Source organism: Phalaenopsis equestris, unplaced genomic scaffold (assembly GCF_001263595.1).
Source record: "Phalaenopsis equestris unplaced genomic scaffold, ASM126359v1 Scaffold000469, whole genome shotgun sequence".
Classification (NCBI taxonomy): domain Eukaryota; kingdom Viridiplantae; phylum Streptophyta; class Magnoliopsida; order Asparagales; family Orchidaceae; genus Phalaenopsis; species Phalaenopsis equestris.
In genome coordinates this window covers 715,633-734,236 of record NW_018164910.1, presented here as the reverse complement: position 1 = coordinate 734,236, position 18,604 = coordinate 715,633, and the positions used below count along the sequence as shown (strand labels likewise).

Sequence of the window (18,604 nt, the reverse complement as noted above, 5' to 3'; positions counted from 1 at the left end):
TGCAACCAGAAAACTTTGTGTCAGGAGATTCAAAGAATATGGTTTGCAAACTGACAAAATCTATTTATGGGCTCAAACAAGCTTCCCGTCAATGGTATCACAAATTTCATCAAGTGATTCTATCGTTTGGTTTTGAAATGAATGCAGTTGATGATTGTGTGTATCATAAATTTAGTGGGAGAAAGCATATTTTTCTGATTTTGTATGTGGACGACATACTGCTTGCCACAAATGATATAGGCATGTTGCACGAAACCAAGAGATTTCTATCAATTAATTTCGAGATGAAAGATCTTGGTGATGCCTCATTTGTTTTAGGAATTCAGATTCACCGAGATCGTTCTCAGTGTATTCTTGGATTATCACAAAGAAGCTATATTGATAAAGTACTTAAAAGATTTGGCATGCAGAATTGTAGACCAATTGATACCCCTGTCGCTAAAGAAGACAAGTTCAGTCTCAATCAATGCCCAAAAGGCAACCTTGAGATTCAAGAAATGCAAAAGATTCCCTATGCTTCAGCTGTATGGAGTCTAATGTATGCTCAAGTTTGTACACGGCCAGATATTGCGTACATTGTTGGAGTTTTAGGCAGATACTTAAGCAATCCAGGAATGGATCATTGGAAAGCAGCCAAAAGGGTTATGAGATACTTAAGAAGAACAAAAGATTACATGCTTACTTATAGGAGATCAGACTATTTGGAGATCATTGGGTATTCTGACTCCGATTTTGCTGGATGCCAAGACAGCAGAAGATCCACATCAGGCTACATTTTTCTGTTAGGTGGTGGAGCTATATCCTGGAGGAGTGCAAAACAAACACTCATAGCTTCATCCACCATGGCAGCAGAGTACGTAGCATGTTATGAGGCATCCAACCCTGGTATCTGGCTCAGAAATTTTGTCACTGGGCTGCGCATTATGGAAGGAATTGAAAGACCACTCAAGTTGTTTTGTGACAATAAATCAACTGTATTGTATTCCAATAACAACATGAGCTCAACCAAGTCAAAGCATATTGACATCAAATTTCTTGTTGTGAAGGAAAGAGTACAGAGTGGCCAGATTCACATAGAGCATTTAGGAACAAACTCCATGATTGCGGACCCCCTTACAAAGGGTCTGATACCTATGGTCTTTCAAGAGCATACTGCTCATATGGGTGTTATAGAGCTTGAGGAAATTTAGATTCAGTGGGAGTTTGTTAACTTGTGTTTTATAGTTTTATGTTTTATTTTGTGTACAAAATATATTTGGATATTTTATGATCAGAAATGAGGTATTTTATTCAGTTCAGTGCACTCTGTACAGTTAAGGTTCAATCTCACTTAAGTAAAGTAGAACCAGTTGAAAATTGACATGGACAGACCACCTTGCATGTAATTTTCATTCCACACATTCATGATTGATCTATTTCATTTGATTATATTGATATAAGTGACCATTGATGGGTTTAGTTGTGATGGATACAACGAAGACTGCTTTGATCCTATATTGATATAATTAATGGACGAGATTGTAATGTGTCTTTATAATGATGATGACAAAATTTTGGGCGCACTAAGGTTGACACATTTATCTTATACATATGTAGTCCAGTGGGAGATTGTTGGATTAATTTTGGGAACAATGTAATTAATAAATGTGTTGGGTCATTATTTAATAAGTCAAAATTGTTGTGGTCTAATTTAGAATTAAGTTTATGACTTTGGGCACATTTGTCATGATATTATAGTGTGGATACCATAAGTGCAAATTCTAATTTGATGAGGGGCAGAATTAGAATTAAGCAAAACTTTTTTGTAACCGCCTGTTAGTTACTTTTAAAGGTAATGGTCCCCGATTTGCAGAGAGACACATACTTTTTTCTTGCACCCCATCAAAAAGAAACTACAAAAACTCTAAAAAATCTGCAGATTGGAAGATCATACCTTGTGCAATCGATCTAATGGACTCCGGTACGCTTCCGCTAATCTATGGTTTATTTATCTTGAAATTGAATGTGATTTTTTTTTAGTTCTAACACAACAATCATACTCATGATACAATGGCCTTCTCCAAACTTCTGAAGTTCTAACTTGCATCTCTTCGCTACGACCTACGATTTATGTGGTTCATTATAATTATAGTCTTGGCGACCAACTGACACTACTACAGAGTATAGCCAAATTATAGTTGCACTCCAATATCTGATGATCACGAAACCAAACTTTGCATTCACCATTAACCTTCTATGCCAAGACATGCACCAACCCTTCATCTACCACAACCAACTGCTAAAATGATTACTACATGGGATACCGAGTATGATTGTAGCACAGTTGAAGGTGGTTAGCTTCATTCTAAATACTCTTCTGTAGGTTATATATAAATGATGTAATTCATGTAAAGACATGATGAAAAAATTGTTAAGTATTTTTATGTCATCAATTAGCATCTATTGTTGAGTTTAAAATGTGAAATGAATGTGTGATGGAACAGAGACTTTTGTTGAAATATATAATAAAATAAAAGAAAAACATTTATTTCTTAAATAAAATACGCTCAACAAACAATTTAAAAAGATTAAGATAAATAGACATAAATCTTACAAAAAACTAAGATGAGATGAACTATTAGATTAGACTTAGGTGAATCATAAAACTAATGCATAAGTAGCTAGTTAGGAACATCTTATATGATATTATGACTCTAAATTGTGTATGTGAATTGAATGAAAGATATGTATCAATTTTTGAAACTATGATTGTCTTGGCATAATATAAATCATAATCATATGTCTTGGTTTAACGAGTGTTGGGAGGAGCGGGAGTGAAGAGTTTTGCGAGAACAAAGGCCTTAAAAAGTGCGACCTAATTAATTTTCACTTGATTTATATATATATATGTTGGGGATAGTCAGGCTCGTATAATAGTCTCAAACCATTCAATATATATATATATATATATAATAGTTTTAGGGTAAGAGTATAATATCCCTAAATTCATTAGATTTTTATTTTACAACAAATCAAACAATAAAATTTTAAAAATTCATAAATTTAATTTACAATATACCATTAAGGGTGCATTTGGGCAGCTTTTTAGTTGCTGGCGCGGCCAGAGAACACAAAAAGGTGCATTTAGAAATAACGATGCGGCGGCTTTTTGGGAAAAGTATATCTAAACCGCGGGTAACCCTTTTCTCTCATGATTCTCTCACGCTTCTCTCGTACCCTTTACCATTGTGCTTCTCTCGCGTCTCTCTAGTGCCCTAGCTTCCTTCCACTCTCTCCCTCATCTCCGATTGTCACTTCTGGTGGCATAAACTCTCATCTCTTTCTTTCCTCCCTTCTCTCTAGTCTACGGTTTCGATGACATTCTCCCATATATTTCTACGATATTCTCTGTCATACATAATTGTTGTTATTTTTTAAGTAAGGTAGTTTGATATTTGCCCTGTGTAGCTTGCTCTTTGCAATTTCTAGCTTTGCTCTATCTACAGTTTCTGGCATTTTTCCTATTGCTCGTGTGGTTTTTGCTCGTTGGATTATATTGGAAGGGTCTGCTTTAAGGCTCTTTGCGATTTCTGACATTTTTCCATACCTGTGTGGCCACTGCTCTTTGCTCGCCTTTGCAATTTCTGGCATTTCCCCTTAATCTTTCAATTTCTAATCAATGGGGTATGTGGCTTGCTTTTTGTGATTTGTTGGCCTCTAGAAAGAAATTTTATTTGCTATTTTCCCAACAAGGCTTGCTCAGTAGGTGCTCTTTGCTCAATTTATTTTTTTGTTCAATTTGGGTAAACTTGCAATGTGGCATTGTTGCTTTACTTGTCGGTTTGTTCATGTTGTTGGTTTGCCCTTTTTGTTGGATTTAGTGATGGTATGTTGTTTGTGGTTTGGTGGTGTGGAGATGTTGTGGTGTTAGTTGTTTGTTGATGGTATGTGTGGATATTGGTGATGGTGATGTTGGTGGTTGTGGTTTTGGTGTTATTATGATGATGGTGTCGGTGATTTGTTGGTGGGGTGTGTGCATATTGGTGGTGGTTTTTTGGTGACATGGTGGTCGTGGTGATATTGGTGTTTGTGGTTTTGGTGGTGGTTTTTTGGTGCCATGGTAGTGGTGGCGACATAGGTGGGTTGTTGGTGGTGTGTGTGGATACTGGTGGTGGTTTTTTAGTGAATGGTGATGTTAATGTTGGAGAGTTTCATTGATTCCAAAACAGATGTGATCTGGCGTGGAGAATTTTGTTGAAGGATCTATTATTTCGCGACATTAATCGACTGTATTTTAAAAACAATATTATGATAATATTAATTATTACTTTAATACTTTTATTTTTAATTTTGATTGTTGTATTACTTTTAGTGAAATGTCAGTTTTTATTTTCTAATATTCAAACTGAATATTTGTTTTTCATGTATGGATGCACAACCATGACTGATTTTGTTATAAGTAGCACTATATTAAAGTGGCTGAAAAATCATTTTTTCATAAACAGCTGCAACACAACTGCTGTAAAACTGAACAAAACAAATTGACACACGACTTTCCAATAACATTTTTTTAATAATCTACATACGTCCAAATAGACCCCAAAGCCGTCAGTCAGACAACTCCTATAAACGCTCAGTACGTCATAACACGCAACTCCGTCACATTATTATTTTTCTCTACAACAATAACTAAAAAATTAAAATTTGATTGGATGACATTCAAACATATTTAATTACACAAATGTTCTCATTTTAAATAAAAATTCCATTCAAAAATCCCACATCAAATACATAAAGAATGAGCACATTTTTTGTAGATTAAATTTCTCATGGAGATGTAAATATTGGGTTAGTAAGGACTAAATTTTAAATTACTGTTCTTTTTTTAAATTGAATAGATCATAATATTGATTTTATTAATTAAGAAGGAAACATCCACTCCTTTTATTTAATTGCATGTGCCTAAATTACATTCCGACCGCCCAAAACTTTGATATTTACAAATGAAGCACAATTGAACCGATGTATTTACACGTGACACAATCAAACTGTCGAGAATTTGATAAAAATAAAATATAGGGGTCGGTGTTTTATCATGAATTTTAATATTCAAGTGAGAATCTTCAAAAGTGATGGAAGAGGGTGGTTAATTTATAAATAGTAAGTTTTGTAATTATTATTTTACAAAACAATGTAATGATTATGTGGGAGGGATTATTTTGCAAATTAATCATTATAATTAGCCATCACAAATGAGGTAATATAAAAATAGAAAATTTTATTAATCACATTAGCACATCAAGATGATAAGCTTCTTTTGATGGTACCAACATTATTTCGATTAACTAATTGCACAATCACTATATTGAGAGAGGAAAAATATTACATCAGGACTCCTAACGTAGAGCTATTTTCAGAGTCCACTCATATGCAGACACGTGGAGGTAACAGAAAAATTTAAAAAAATTTATTTTAGCGTAGGGGAATATTCCTCCCGTGTTATTTCGCATTATTCAGGCGTTATTGTGGTGGTATTAATGTGTTATTGTGTTTTGGAAATATTCTCGGTGTTATAATAACACAATAACATATCAATACCACCACAATAACACCTTAATAACTCGGAATAACACAAGAGTCATATTCTCCTGTGTTACCGAACCGGATTACAGGAAAGTGCGCGCGCTTTCTTGAAGCCCTGCATATGAGTGGACTTCAAACGTAGCTCTACGTTAGGAGTCATGATGTAATATTTTTCCTTCATGTAAACTTGATTTAGTGATCTAATGAATTTATACAGGAAGATTTACCTACATACCACTTGATTTCTCTATATTTACATATCTAATACTTTCATTGTTTTACATGTAGGCCGGTTTATCAATATATGAAAATATATACTTTGTGGAAATTAAAATAGTGATATATTTTATGTTTTATGAAAATTTTGAGTGATATAAACATAAAAAAGTAGTATTTATAGTCAAATCTTCTAGAAAATATTGCGTCCGACATCCGGACATAGATTAATATATGCACTTCAAGATGAATAAATATGTATCTTAATTAGTGCTGCCCAAAAAACTTGTTATTCGTGAACAGCTTGTGTTCGGCTCGTTCGTTAAGAAAACAAAGCAAATACAAACAAATTTTTTAAGCTCGGATTACAAACGAACTGACCACGAACAACTATTTGTTCGCTCGTGCTCGTCTAAGTTTAAATCATAACAGCTCGTGTGGTAATGTGATTTTGTGTCTTCTTTTGCATAGATTTATTTCAGGTTCAAATCCAACACTATTTTTTTCAATTAATTTTAACAAGTCAATTTCGAGCCGAACACGAATAAAAATATTTAAATCGAGTCGAACATGAACACACTATTTACGACCCGATTTCAAACACGAACAATTTCGAACGAGCCAAGCCTAAACTCGCTAAAGCTCAGCTTGTTTATAGCCCAAATCGTAATGCTAAGGAAATACTAACATTAATCTGTGTACGGACTCCGAACATAATATTTTCTCCTTATTCACATTGACTTTCTATCGAGCGGTTACCAATGCTTCCGATCATACTTTTTATTGCATCCATGTGAATTCACATCCAATGTTTTTATTAAATAATTTCACACATTTTATTCTAAAATATTAGATGAAAGACCAATCTTTTGTGCCCTAATTTTATTAAATTCTTTCATTGAATCCCATATTTTTTGCAAATGAATTGCTTGAATGATGATAAAAAATGCAATGAAGCCAAAATATAATGGAAGATTTATATTCATACCATTCAATTCCCATGTATTTACATATCTACCAACTAAAACTTCAATTTTTACATATCACCTTGCCCAAATATTTTGTGGTATAAATGTAAATACAAAGGCATTGGGTGGTATGCATGTAAATGCCCCAAATATATTCATAAAAAATCACAGACCATTTTGTTATAAAAGATGTTCAATTTGACTAATTTATCTCCTTAGATTCCTCTTCCAATATATATATATATATATATATATAATGCCTAAACTTTGATATTTACATGCAAATTACTCATAAAAAATACCACTATTACAAATGTTTAAAAGTGAAATACACATTTTTATTTGTAAATTTATAATACAAAAGTGTTATAAATATAAATACAAACTTTAAGTGTTACATATATAAGTACATAAGAATGGTGTGGTATATTTATAAATTTTCATGTATTTTTCCTAAAACACAAGCTACTTTACTAAGGAGGGCCAATTTAGGGCAGTTTATAAGTGCGGGCGATGTTTTGAAGACGCTGCCACACTGTTTGATTCGCATTTTCCGGGAACTTATCCAAAATGGCATTTTTAGAATTGTTAAACCCTAAACCTTAAAAAAAAAATTGAATCAGCCTATGGCTAGCTATAGCAAAGAGAAAAAAAAAAAATTGCATTAGAAGTAACCCTCGCATGAAGCTGGCATTTTTTGCTCGAAGGGCAAAGATTCATTCTCACCTTCTTAGACTTGCATTTAGGGGTGTAAATGAACCGAACACGAACGAACAGAGCTTGTGTTTGTGTTCGGTTCGTTTGAAATTTAGTTTGTTTGAAATAATCACGTGTTCGAAATTGTTCGTGAAGTTATTATTTGTGTTTGTTTCTTAACGTTTGAGCCAAACACAAGTTGTTCACGAATGACAAGCCAGTTTGACATCCCTGATATTCAAATATATATAAATATATATTATATTAATTATATAACTTATATTATATAAATATATAATATCTATATTAGTATACTTTTTGAGCTCGAAATATTATCTAGGCCCCTTAATTATTCTTTGTATAATATATTGTCTATAAAAATGTATTTTTTATTTATTTAAAAAAATATCTTAGAGAGTTTCCTATAGATTACTTTGTTTGAAATAATGAATGAAGGCTTGTAGAGCAACTATAGGCTTGGCTATGTTGTATGCGCTTTGATGGTTTGAGAGTTTGGATTGGAAAGCAAAGGGTGAAGTAGTAAGTCATAGGACAAAATTAATATGGAAGCAATTTAAAGGATAATTAGAGCATAAGAGATGGATCAAAACCAATATGAGTAGAAATCACATACTTTTATACGAAATAAGGTTTTCATTTAATACCATATGCCATATTTAACATAAATGGAAGGAAGAGAACATTTGAAGAAGTGACCAAGTGGTTTTTGTCCTTAGACTCCAAGAAAAGGAATGAAAGGAGTAGAAAAGAAGGATTTAGGAGAACGACCTTAAGTAGTTGGGACAATCTTAATGATAGTAATGATGCTTGGATTTTGAATGTTGTTCTACGTTCTAATTCAAATTTGTTCGAAAATGTTTCAAAAGGCTTCAACTTCAATAATTAGTCCAAGAAAATAAGAGATCATCCTTCATTAAAAGTAATTTCTTCACAGCATACTGCACAGTGTCAGAATCATCATTTATGCAGAAAAAGCTGCAAATCAGCTGTTTTTCTAACGCAGAAATCAAATAGCTAAACAGTTTATCCAAATTAAAGACTGAATTGTTATTTATCGCAAAACAACTGCAAATCAGATGTTTTTCAAACGTACAAACTAAACAGTCAGACAACTTATCAGGATAAGCTGATGATACACAGCTTGTCAGGATAAGTTGTTTATCAGCATAAGTTGGATAAGTTGCAGCTGCCCCAAACATACCCTAAAACTATGCTCTACATAAAGACCCAAGGCATATATAATCATCTGATAACCAAAACAAAGCTTTAAACTCAAAATTTCTAAAGCAAATATGCTCATCAAAATTGAATGACATCAACGAATTTACCATTTGACACAAATCTCAATGCATGACATGAATATCGAGAGATTTTTTTTAGCAAAAACATCCAAACTCAAATTAAAAATCACTTAGAACTCCAATTTCAATAAACTTATAGTTAAATTAACCACCTCGACGAGAAGAACCAAATGATACTAAAATTAGCCTAATTCGAGTCAAAATCTAACCTGGATTAAGTCGTTAAAACCACATTGAAAGCTTTGTGTGGCTAATTGAAAGGTTAAATAGATTCCAAATCTGACAAGTTTATAGTCAAATCAACCGTCTTAGTGGGACGAATACGATCCCAACATCACTCAATCCGAACATCATGACGACACTTAAATGTCCACAAAATGCCTTAAATCGTGAGAATATCTCTGGGCTGCCTCAAACTCTATAAATAAATTTCTACCCCTTTCATGAAAGGAGGAACCTAGAGCTGAACCTGCACCTAAAGGAGAAGAGAAGAGTTAATTTCCAGAGCTATTATTGATCAAAGACCCGAGGAAAATTTCCGAAAACTTCTTGCTCTCGCAACTGCTGACCATTGTCGAACACCACTACTTGGTCGCCACTTGCTTGTCTTCATTGGTGGACCCTGTAAGATAAAGAAGTATGATGCAACAATGTGTCCCGAAAACTGTGCAACGACATGCACCAAAGACATCACAACGACATTCCCTGAAGACAATGCAACGACGTGCCTCGAAGACGGTGCAACGACGTGCCTTAAAGATGGTGTAAAGACGTGCACCAAAGACACACAGAACTCCCCGCAATAACTGCTTACGACCATTGAACTCAGAATACGATAACCTTCTATGAACTCCTAAAGTTCTCTCTTCACAGCTCATCACTACGACATACGTGACCAACTATGACCTAAGTGGCTCACAGCTTCCAACTTCGGTCCCTGTGGCATACAGACACAACGATAACTCGCCGATATAGCCTAAGTGACAAAATATGACTTATGTGGCTCAAAATTCATGCAACTCTCAAGTTCAGACTATGTATACAATTAGCAATTGCGACATCTATGGACTACAAACGTTATCACAGCTCACCACTACGGCCTAAGTGGCCCAAAACTCATTCAGCTCCCAATTATGGCCTCTATGACATACAAATGTTATCACAACTCACTACTACGGCTTACGTGGCTCACAACTCATGTAACTCCCAACTTTGGGTCATTTAGCATACGAGCATCATTGTAGCTCACAACAACGGCCAACGCGAACAACTACAACATATGTAGCTGACAACTTATGAAGCTCCTCAAGCCTATGTGGCCTACAAATGTAACAACAGCTCATCACTACGACCCACATGATCAACTACGACCTACATGATTTACAGCTCACGCAACAGTTAACTCTGATATCTATGGCCTATAAATGTTATACAACTCACAACTACGACCAACGTGACAAACTATAACTTACGTAGCTCACAACTAATGCAACTCCCAACTGTGACATACAGACATTATCGCAATTCACCACTACGACCTACGTGATTCAGAGCTCATGCAACTCTTAACTTCAGTCTCCGTGGCCTATGAATGTTATTGCATCTCACCACTACGTCTCATGTGACCAATTATGACTCATCCGGTCCACAACTTATGTATATCCCAACTCAAACATCTGTGACATATGGAAGTTATCGCAGCTCACTACTTCATCTTATGTGACCAACTATGACATACGTGAACTACAACTCATGCAGACCCAAACTCTGACCTCTTTTGCATATAGATGTTATTGCAGCGCACCATTGCAACCTGGGTAGCTCACAACTCACACAGCTCTACCTCAAACCTCTGTGGCCAACAGATGCTCCTGAAACTGTCACTTACGACCTATGTAACCAACTACTACTACAACTTTCAACTATGAACTCCACGACAAGCTAGTACTACAACCACCGTCTATAACATTCACGTCAAACCACTACCTCCATAACAATTGACTTCGACTATTGCGAGGCCTGTTAGACTATTGTCACTAAAATACCGTCGTACATCAATTTCATAAGTTTAGCTTCCCAAATTCAGGAGAAGAGTGTGTCTGCGTACTCTTCATTACAAAATTAGTTATTTCGGCTGAGCCATACCCCCATTGTTGTTTACCTTTTCAAGATTTTTCACATAAAAATCATTGCCTCCTCTCGCTACTTTTATTTTACCTAAGTGTGTGTTGGATCTCGTACTATGCCAAGACACTGATTAATTAATTTACTGCAACGGATTTTCTGACATACGTCAAATATAAACATCAATTCTCTAGTCAATTTCTGTAAATAAAAAGACATGAGCAAAAAATTATAAAAAAAAGAAGATTTTCATGCATATCACTCCATTCTTATGTATTTTACATATCCAAAATCTAAACTTCAATTTTTACATACATTTACCCATCCATGAAAGGGTGCATTTCACATTTTAAAGATTAAAATGGCTGTATTTTTTATGTTTTATGATAGATTTGGGTGGCATAAATATAAAAAGTGAAATTTATGCGCTAGATAAGTAAATACATAAGAATGGGGTGGCATGTATGTAAATGGCCCAACATAAAATTAGCCACAACGAATATCAAACGAGGCATGATCAAAACCATAGAAGCTGGCATTTTTACACCATCAAAACATATATGTTTGAATTTATCTAAAAAAAGGTTCATTTATGGTTCTTCAAACAAAGCATAAACCAGAAGATTAGGGTTTAGTGAAATTAAAGTTTATCAAGAAGATAAAATGAGATGATCCACATAAAGAACATGACCTCTCAATTCTTCGCAGGTTCTTCGTTCTCGGGCTGGGGTTTCCACTGTGAGGGCACGAGGGCTTTCTTGATGGAGAGGGCGTGGATATGCGGCATCTGCTCCGCCAGCGCCGCGTTCACTAACCGGTGACGCTCCAGAAGCCTCTTCCCCTCGAATTTCTCCGATACTACCTCCACATCGAAGCTCGCACCACACCTTCACAAAATTTTCATTAAAATTGCAGAGAAAAGGTTCGATTGAGGAGAAGAAGAAAGGGGGAACTAGAAGAACAAGAAGAAGAAGGATTTTTACCCGCCTGATGTATCGATTACTTGCTGAAATGGAAGAAAAAGAAGATTAGGGTTTCAGCGGCGAAATCAAAACTTGAAGTGAAACGATATGCGATCGAGAGATTAGTCTTACGAGGTGAGAAGGGCTGAGAGATGAAGTGAGGGCGGCTTCTACGTCCCCTTTCGTCACACCCATCTCTCTCTCTCTCCCACTCTGTCTCTAGCTATAGCACCGGAAAGAATTCTATCTGATCCAATTTTCGCCGATCCTGTAACGCTATTTATAGAAATAGATCACGCAGAAGTGGTGGGTGAACCTATAGGATTTGGTTAGGGCAACATGAGCGGGCCCAGGCTTACTTCGTATTCAACTCGTTTGCTTAGCAGGCCGAGCATGCATTGTTCACGAAGAAAAAATTATTTTGATAACCCTAATCACGTAGTCATAAGATTTTAATGGTTGAGACAATATTTAAAAATTATTATTTATATTAAAACATCATTTAAATATAATTTAATAATTTTTATTCTATTTTTTTATTAATACTTTTAATTGAATATAAATCTTTTTTAGCTTAATTTTTTTAAAAAAATACTACTCATCGATATATATCAAGATAGATATATATAGATATGTATAGATATAATTTTCAAGTCAAAACGAGTCAAACACAAAAGATCAAATTTGTGTTTGTGCTTGGCTCGTTAACTTAGCAAACGAGCTGAACACGAGCTGGTCGCTAAGAACAAGCCTTTTTGACAGCCTAAGACAAAATATTTTCTCGAGCACTAAAGTTTGAAATTTGCTCTAATAATTTTTGTGCTTCTTATAAATTTGCTCATAATTCCTTATATTCGATTTCAAGCCGTAGTTGGATCGAAATTTCATCGAGTTTGATCTGGTTAAAAATCGAAACAAGTTTGCTCCAATTGAGCTATTTAAATCTGTTTCAGCTTACAATCGGATTGATTGGCTAAAAATTGAAACAAACCAAGTCGAATTGAGTTATTTGGATAAATTGTAGCATGAAATAGGCTTGAAATTAGCACGTGACACATTAGATTTAATTTTATTTAACATTTTATATACTTTTTTTATAAATAAAAAATATTACGAGTCAATTCGAGCCGAATCATACATGGCTCAAAACAAGCTCGAAAAATTTGATCGAAATTTTCAGCTCATAGCTCAACTCATTTACTGCGATCTAATCTCTCATTTACTTCGATCTAATCTCAATATGAGCCTTTACACTTTTGCCTTAGTTAAGTAAGTATAAAGAATGTTTAGCACTCTCTTTTAATAAGACTTTTAGTTAGCACAAGTTAGCATCATAATAAATCGTTAATTAAAATTTTAATCAACCATTTGAATATTGTTATCTTTATTTAATTATAATGAAGCATAAGCTTAAATTAAACTCTTCTCATAAGTACTAATAAATACTAAAACTAATTTAATTTAAGTTTTATAAATTCAACAGATTCAAATCTATCTGCACATGCATTACCTATGCATGAAAAAGGTCTCTCTCTATATTATGTAATGTAATGAATGTATGCATGCATGCATGCATGTGTATGTATGTATCTATGTATGTATGTATGTATATATATATATATATGTATGCATGCATGCAAATTGCCCAATGAACATGAAAATGAATAGATTACAAGAATCTGACCTCAAGATCAGATGACTCTCATATCAACAATGTCTAACATCAGTAATCAGCAAAAAAACATAAATTATAAGCATTTCTGTGAAATTTTTTACCTGAAGATCAATTACATAGAATCATACCTCTAATCTTCCTTAGGCCGTGTTTGGCAGCATTGTTTAAGTAGGATTTAAGCATGGATTTAAGGTAAATCCAACCAAACATAACGAAATGCAAATTAAATCCAACACTCGGTTAAATCAAAATTTCACGCATTTCATCTTTGTTTATCAGGTTTCGTCCTTAAATCCATGCGCAGGGCGGATTTAAGGATTTACTCTGTGTCGGGGGCAATCATCATCTCCGTCGCATAGGGTTTGATAAATCTAAATTTTTACGGGATTTGATAAATCCTAAATCCTAAGGTAGCCAAACACCGCCTTAGGGGATTTCAAATAGCTTGCATTTGGGAGAAAGCGATTCTGATAACCGATCCACGGATCGAGCTTCCATGCTTGCAGACCAGAGCCTCAGTCGCCTGCTCCTCGTTCTCGAAGAGAACCAGAGCTTGTCTCTTCCCGTTCGCCTCGATCAGCTTTGTGCTGACAACGGCGCCATGCTCCGCCAGGTGAGTGGAGATCTCATCCTCCGTGCTGTCGAGAGGGAATGCCGATATCTGCGTTGGAGCGCAACAATGGCGGTAGTTCTTCATCGTGTTGTTGTTGAATCGGTTGAGGTTGGATCTGGCGAACTCGCGGGTGTCGGGCGTGGGAGTGATGGTTGGATACTTTGAGGAAGTGAGTTCCAGCTTCTTGCCGAACAGCATTGCTCCCTGGGATTCAAATTAAATAAGATTTACATACATATCACTCCATTGATATGTCTTTACGTAATGCAACCTTGCCTATGATGACAAAGATGTATTTCACATTTAGAAGTTTAAAATGATGTTAGTTTATATGTGATATGAAAGATATGTGTAACATAAAAATGTAAAGTTTAAATGTTAGATGTGTGAAAACATAGGAATTGAGACCCATTAAATAAATATTATGTAAAAAAGTAAAGTTTAAATGCAAAAAAATGAAAAGCATGGTATGATAATTACATAAATTCAGTAAACATGAAATGCAAACAATCTGATTAAAATAATAAGGTTTTAGGAAGATTTACATGAATACCATGCATTTCTTAGGAATTTACATATTTAACACCTAAACTTCAGTTTTTACATATAACTGCCACTTACTAATGCATGTAAAGGTATAATTCATTTTTTTAAAAGTAAAATAGTGGTATTTTTTTATATGAAATGAAAGATGTGAGGTATAAATGTATAAATCAAAATTTAGATGTGAGATATGTAAATGACATAAGAATTGGGTGGTACGTATGTAAATGCCCCTAAGTTTTATTCTTCTATAAGAAAATTAAAAAATAAACAATCAAAACAAGTTAATTATTAACGGTAAAAATTCAATTTTTTTTCTTTCAAAATTAAATCTCTTTTTAGCCTTTGATTATTGCCCAACTATGCCATTTCTTCTAATCATTGTTTCACTCACAAATAACATGCATGCCTGCTATATTAGATGGGATTAATTACCTATAGACGACCCGAAAAATTGATATTTATAAATTTACCACCCATGTGATTTTTTGAACTACCGAACCAATGTATTTACTCGTCCCATGATCAAACTGTTGAGAATTTGATATAAAAATGAAAAATACGGGTTGCGGTTTTAACATGAATTTTGATATTTGCGTGAGAATTTGAAAATTTGATAAAAGAGGGTGGTTGATTCTTAAATACCAAGTTTTGGATGGTCTGTAGCACTGATGAAAATAAATAGTAAGTTTTATGGGCATTAGATTTGTTTTAAGATGAGTGCAATAAACTTACTTAGGATATTCTGACCAAAAAGTTCCCCAAAATAATAGAAAAATTGCATACATACCACACAATTCTTATGTATTTACATATCTAACACCAAAAGTTTGATAGCTACACTTATCACGCCTTAGTGTCATAAATATATGCATGAAGAGATGTACACTTCTAAAAAAAGACATCGATTGTGATATTTTCTATGTTATGTTAAAGATTAAAGTGGCATGCATGTCAATATAAATGTTTGTGTTTGATATGTCAAGACAGAAGAATTGTATGGTAAGTATGCAAATGCCACAAAAAATTATTACTAACAAATAGCTAAACAAGAAGAGGGTTAAGACAGCAGAACCTTCAAGAAGCGCAAAGCAAGCTCAGCCTGATTCCCATCAGCCATCTGTACAAGTGCATGGTCTGGTTTGCTTCTTAGAAGCTTAATTCTCACAATGTTTCCATACATGGAAAATAAATTAAAAAGCTTGTCCTCATCAATTTTCTGCAGCCATAATCCATCCAAAAAATTAAAGCAAATTTCAAATATATAACATAAAAATTAGGGAAATTTGCATACATAACACATAATTCTTATGTGTTTTACGTATCTAGCATCCAAAGCTCGATATTTACACTTATAACACATTGGTGTCATAAATCTATGCATGAAAAAGTGTATTTCACTTCTAAAAAGACAGTGATGGTGGTGGATTTGATGTAATATCAAGGATTTGTTTAGGTGATAGATATGTAAATAGGTAATAATTATGTGGTATTTATGTAAATGCTCCAAATTAAGGTTTAAGGACTCACCTCAGGGTTTAAGTTGGTTAATAAGATGGTACTATGTTCATTAACACCGCTCATTCCAGGGAGCAAAACTCCACCAAAAGCAGCTGCAATTGCTGTGCCATTACCCATCTAAGAAACAATTTCAGGTTTCTCAAAATATATTTTACAAGGAAAATGCAGCGAACAACTTCAAATATATGTGATATGAAATTTAATAGGAAAATTTATGATGCGGAATAGCAAGATGCAACTCGAGAGAGGGACGAAGCTGCCGATGATGGAATCCAATCAATCGAGGCTAGGCCACATCGATCTTACCGGGGACGGACTATTCCTACGTGAATGGAAGACTACTACAAGGACAAAGGGAACTAATGGGTAAATATGTGGGTGATGAGGCTAATCTACACATATTAAATAAGCTATGTAACTAATTGGAATTCTTATTTGCTTGGCTGGTTAGGTTGTTAGAAATATAGTAGTGGAAGAATGTGTCGGGGGAGTATAGATAACAAGTTGAAGAAGTGCTAATAGTAGATGGCAGAAAAAAATTATTAGTTTTTCCCCTTCTTCTCCCTCTGCAACTTCTTCAACCTCTCCGCTTCTAGCTCTTTTCCTTCTCCTTTCTCAAGGCCCTTTCGTCTAATTGCTTCTTTTATCTTCAGCTAATCTGTTCTGTTTCATGTCTCAAGCGGAAATCGGCCTTGTTTCAAGGGATCGACGGCAGGAAAGTCTCCCAGAGGTATTATCCTTGGTGCTCTCATTGAGAGGGTTGCCCGTCCATAATGGCCGACAACAACCATCAGACAACAACACCACTGGATCAACAAATGATGCATCGTTCAACCTATCTGAGATTGTGGATATTCATAGAGAAGTGCAGCTCCGTTTAACCTTACTCGACGCCAGGCGAGATCAAGAAAGTAAAACATCCACACCAATTGCACCTCAACTCACAAAACCTACTTCCGGCATGACAGATGTTATGGGCAGCACTCCTTTCAAGACAATGAGAATAGCAATTCCCCGATATTCCGGTGGAAAACCGAAGATGTGGATTTAGAAGATTGAACAATACTACATGAATTTCACCGATTGACAGATGCGGATAAACTGACTTTGACTGCCTTTCATATGGACGTGCCTGCTGAAGTATGGTATTTATGGCTGACCAAGACTAAGCACTTAAATATATAATTCAATCTGAGTTTTTGTTCTACAAAATAACAAAGGAGTTTTTACATATAGAGGTCCTCAAACCATACAATTTACAAGTAAAGTATCCTGAATATTTAATTTACTTGCGAGGAACTCTGTCACGAGTCCGTCTTCTCCTTTTCCGGCGTTGTCTCCAGATCTAGTAATTTCGGCTTTTCCGACATGACTCAATCAGGGGTTTTCACGTATAGAGGTCCTCAAACCATGTAATTTACAGGGGAAGGCTTTCAAATATTTAATTTACTCGCGAAGGACTCCGTCACGAGTCCGTCCTCACCTTCTCCAATCTCATCACTGGATCAGGTGATTTTGGCTTCACCGACTGTGACTAAACACTTCCTCTAAACTTCTCACGTTGTCCTGGTTGTTAGATCTCCCAAAACCTTGAGATAGAAAGACGGAGAAAAAAGGTTCTTTGGCGTAGGTTTCCATGAAAGTAGGTGAAAACTACAAGTTTGACGCTTTCCATATCTCCACAGCCAAGCTACATCAATGGGCCAAAGCCTCACAAACCAAATGGATCTCGTCATCCTTCTTATTCTTCTCCTCCAGGTCTCTCGTCAACATCATTTTCTTCTCCCGCCTCTATATTTTCTACATCCTCACCGCTCCGCTTTCTCCTCCTCCTGCTCCAACAGTCAAATCTCCATCTCCGATTCCGACAATCTCGACCCCTTAATCTGTCACTCCTCATCCTCCTCCTCAGTCACCACCGGAGAAGACAGAGAAGGAGAAGACAGAGTTGTGAGGAGCCGTGATGGAGTCCTTTGCGAGTAAACTAAATGTTTGGGAGGCTTTACTTGTAAATTGCATGATTTGAGGACCTCAATATGTAAAAACCCCAATAACAAAATACCAAATTTCCTAGTAATTGCACATGGGAAGAAAAATGCAAGTGGCCTATTTATTTGGTTATTACAGTACATAAATATTAATCACAAAATTGAAAAATTTACATACATACCACCCAAGTCTTATGCATTAACATCTTTATAACACCTAAACTTAAGTTATTACATATAGGCCAAAATCCCTATGCATAAAAATGTGTATTTCACTGTTTAAACGTCAAAATGAAAGTGTTTTTGATGTGAAGTAAAGGATTTGGGTGGTATGTATGTAAATGCTCCAAAATTAAAAATAAAATCACAATTTTTCTGCCTCCCGTCCCAAAAAAAAAAAAAAAAATAACAATT

The 18,604-nt window shown here is 35.0% G+C and overlaps 2 protein-coding genes across 2 annotated transcripts in view; both read right to left on the bottom strand.

The window, feature by feature from the left end:
• Window positions 1-11,402: 11,402 nt before the first annotated feature.
• On the bottom strand, window positions 11,403-12,123 carry LOC110027955 (protein BOLA2). The gene is made up of 3 exons (XM_020729618.1): window positions 11,983-12,123; window positions 11,872-11,894; window positions 11,403-11,775 (listed from the first exon to the last, which is right to left on the bottom strand). Exons 1-3 carry the CDS (start codon window positions 12,043-12,045, stop codon window positions 11,583-11,585), a joined length of 279 nt encoding a protein of 92 aa, XP_020585277.1. The 5' UTR covers window positions 12,046-12,123; the 3' UTR covers window positions 11,403-11,582.
• A 1,484-nt stretch (window positions 12,124-13,607) lies between these two features.
• LOC110027952 (polypyrimidine tract-binding protein homolog 3-like) overlaps window positions 13,608-18,604 on the bottom strand; it is a 32,376-nt gene continuing 27,379 nt past the window's right edge. Inside the window, exons 12-14 of the mRNA XM_020729614.1 lie at window positions 16,212-16,319; window positions 15,757-15,900; window positions 13,608-14,342 (exon numbers count right to left, since the gene is read on the bottom strand). Coding sequence (XP_020585273.1) covers window positions 13,962-14,342; window positions 15,757-15,900; window positions 16,212-16,319 — 633 coding nt within the window. The 3' untranslated portion in view covers window positions 13,608-13,961. The remainder of the gene's footprint in view (window positions 14,343-15,756; window positions 15,901-16,211; window positions 16,320-18,604) is intronic.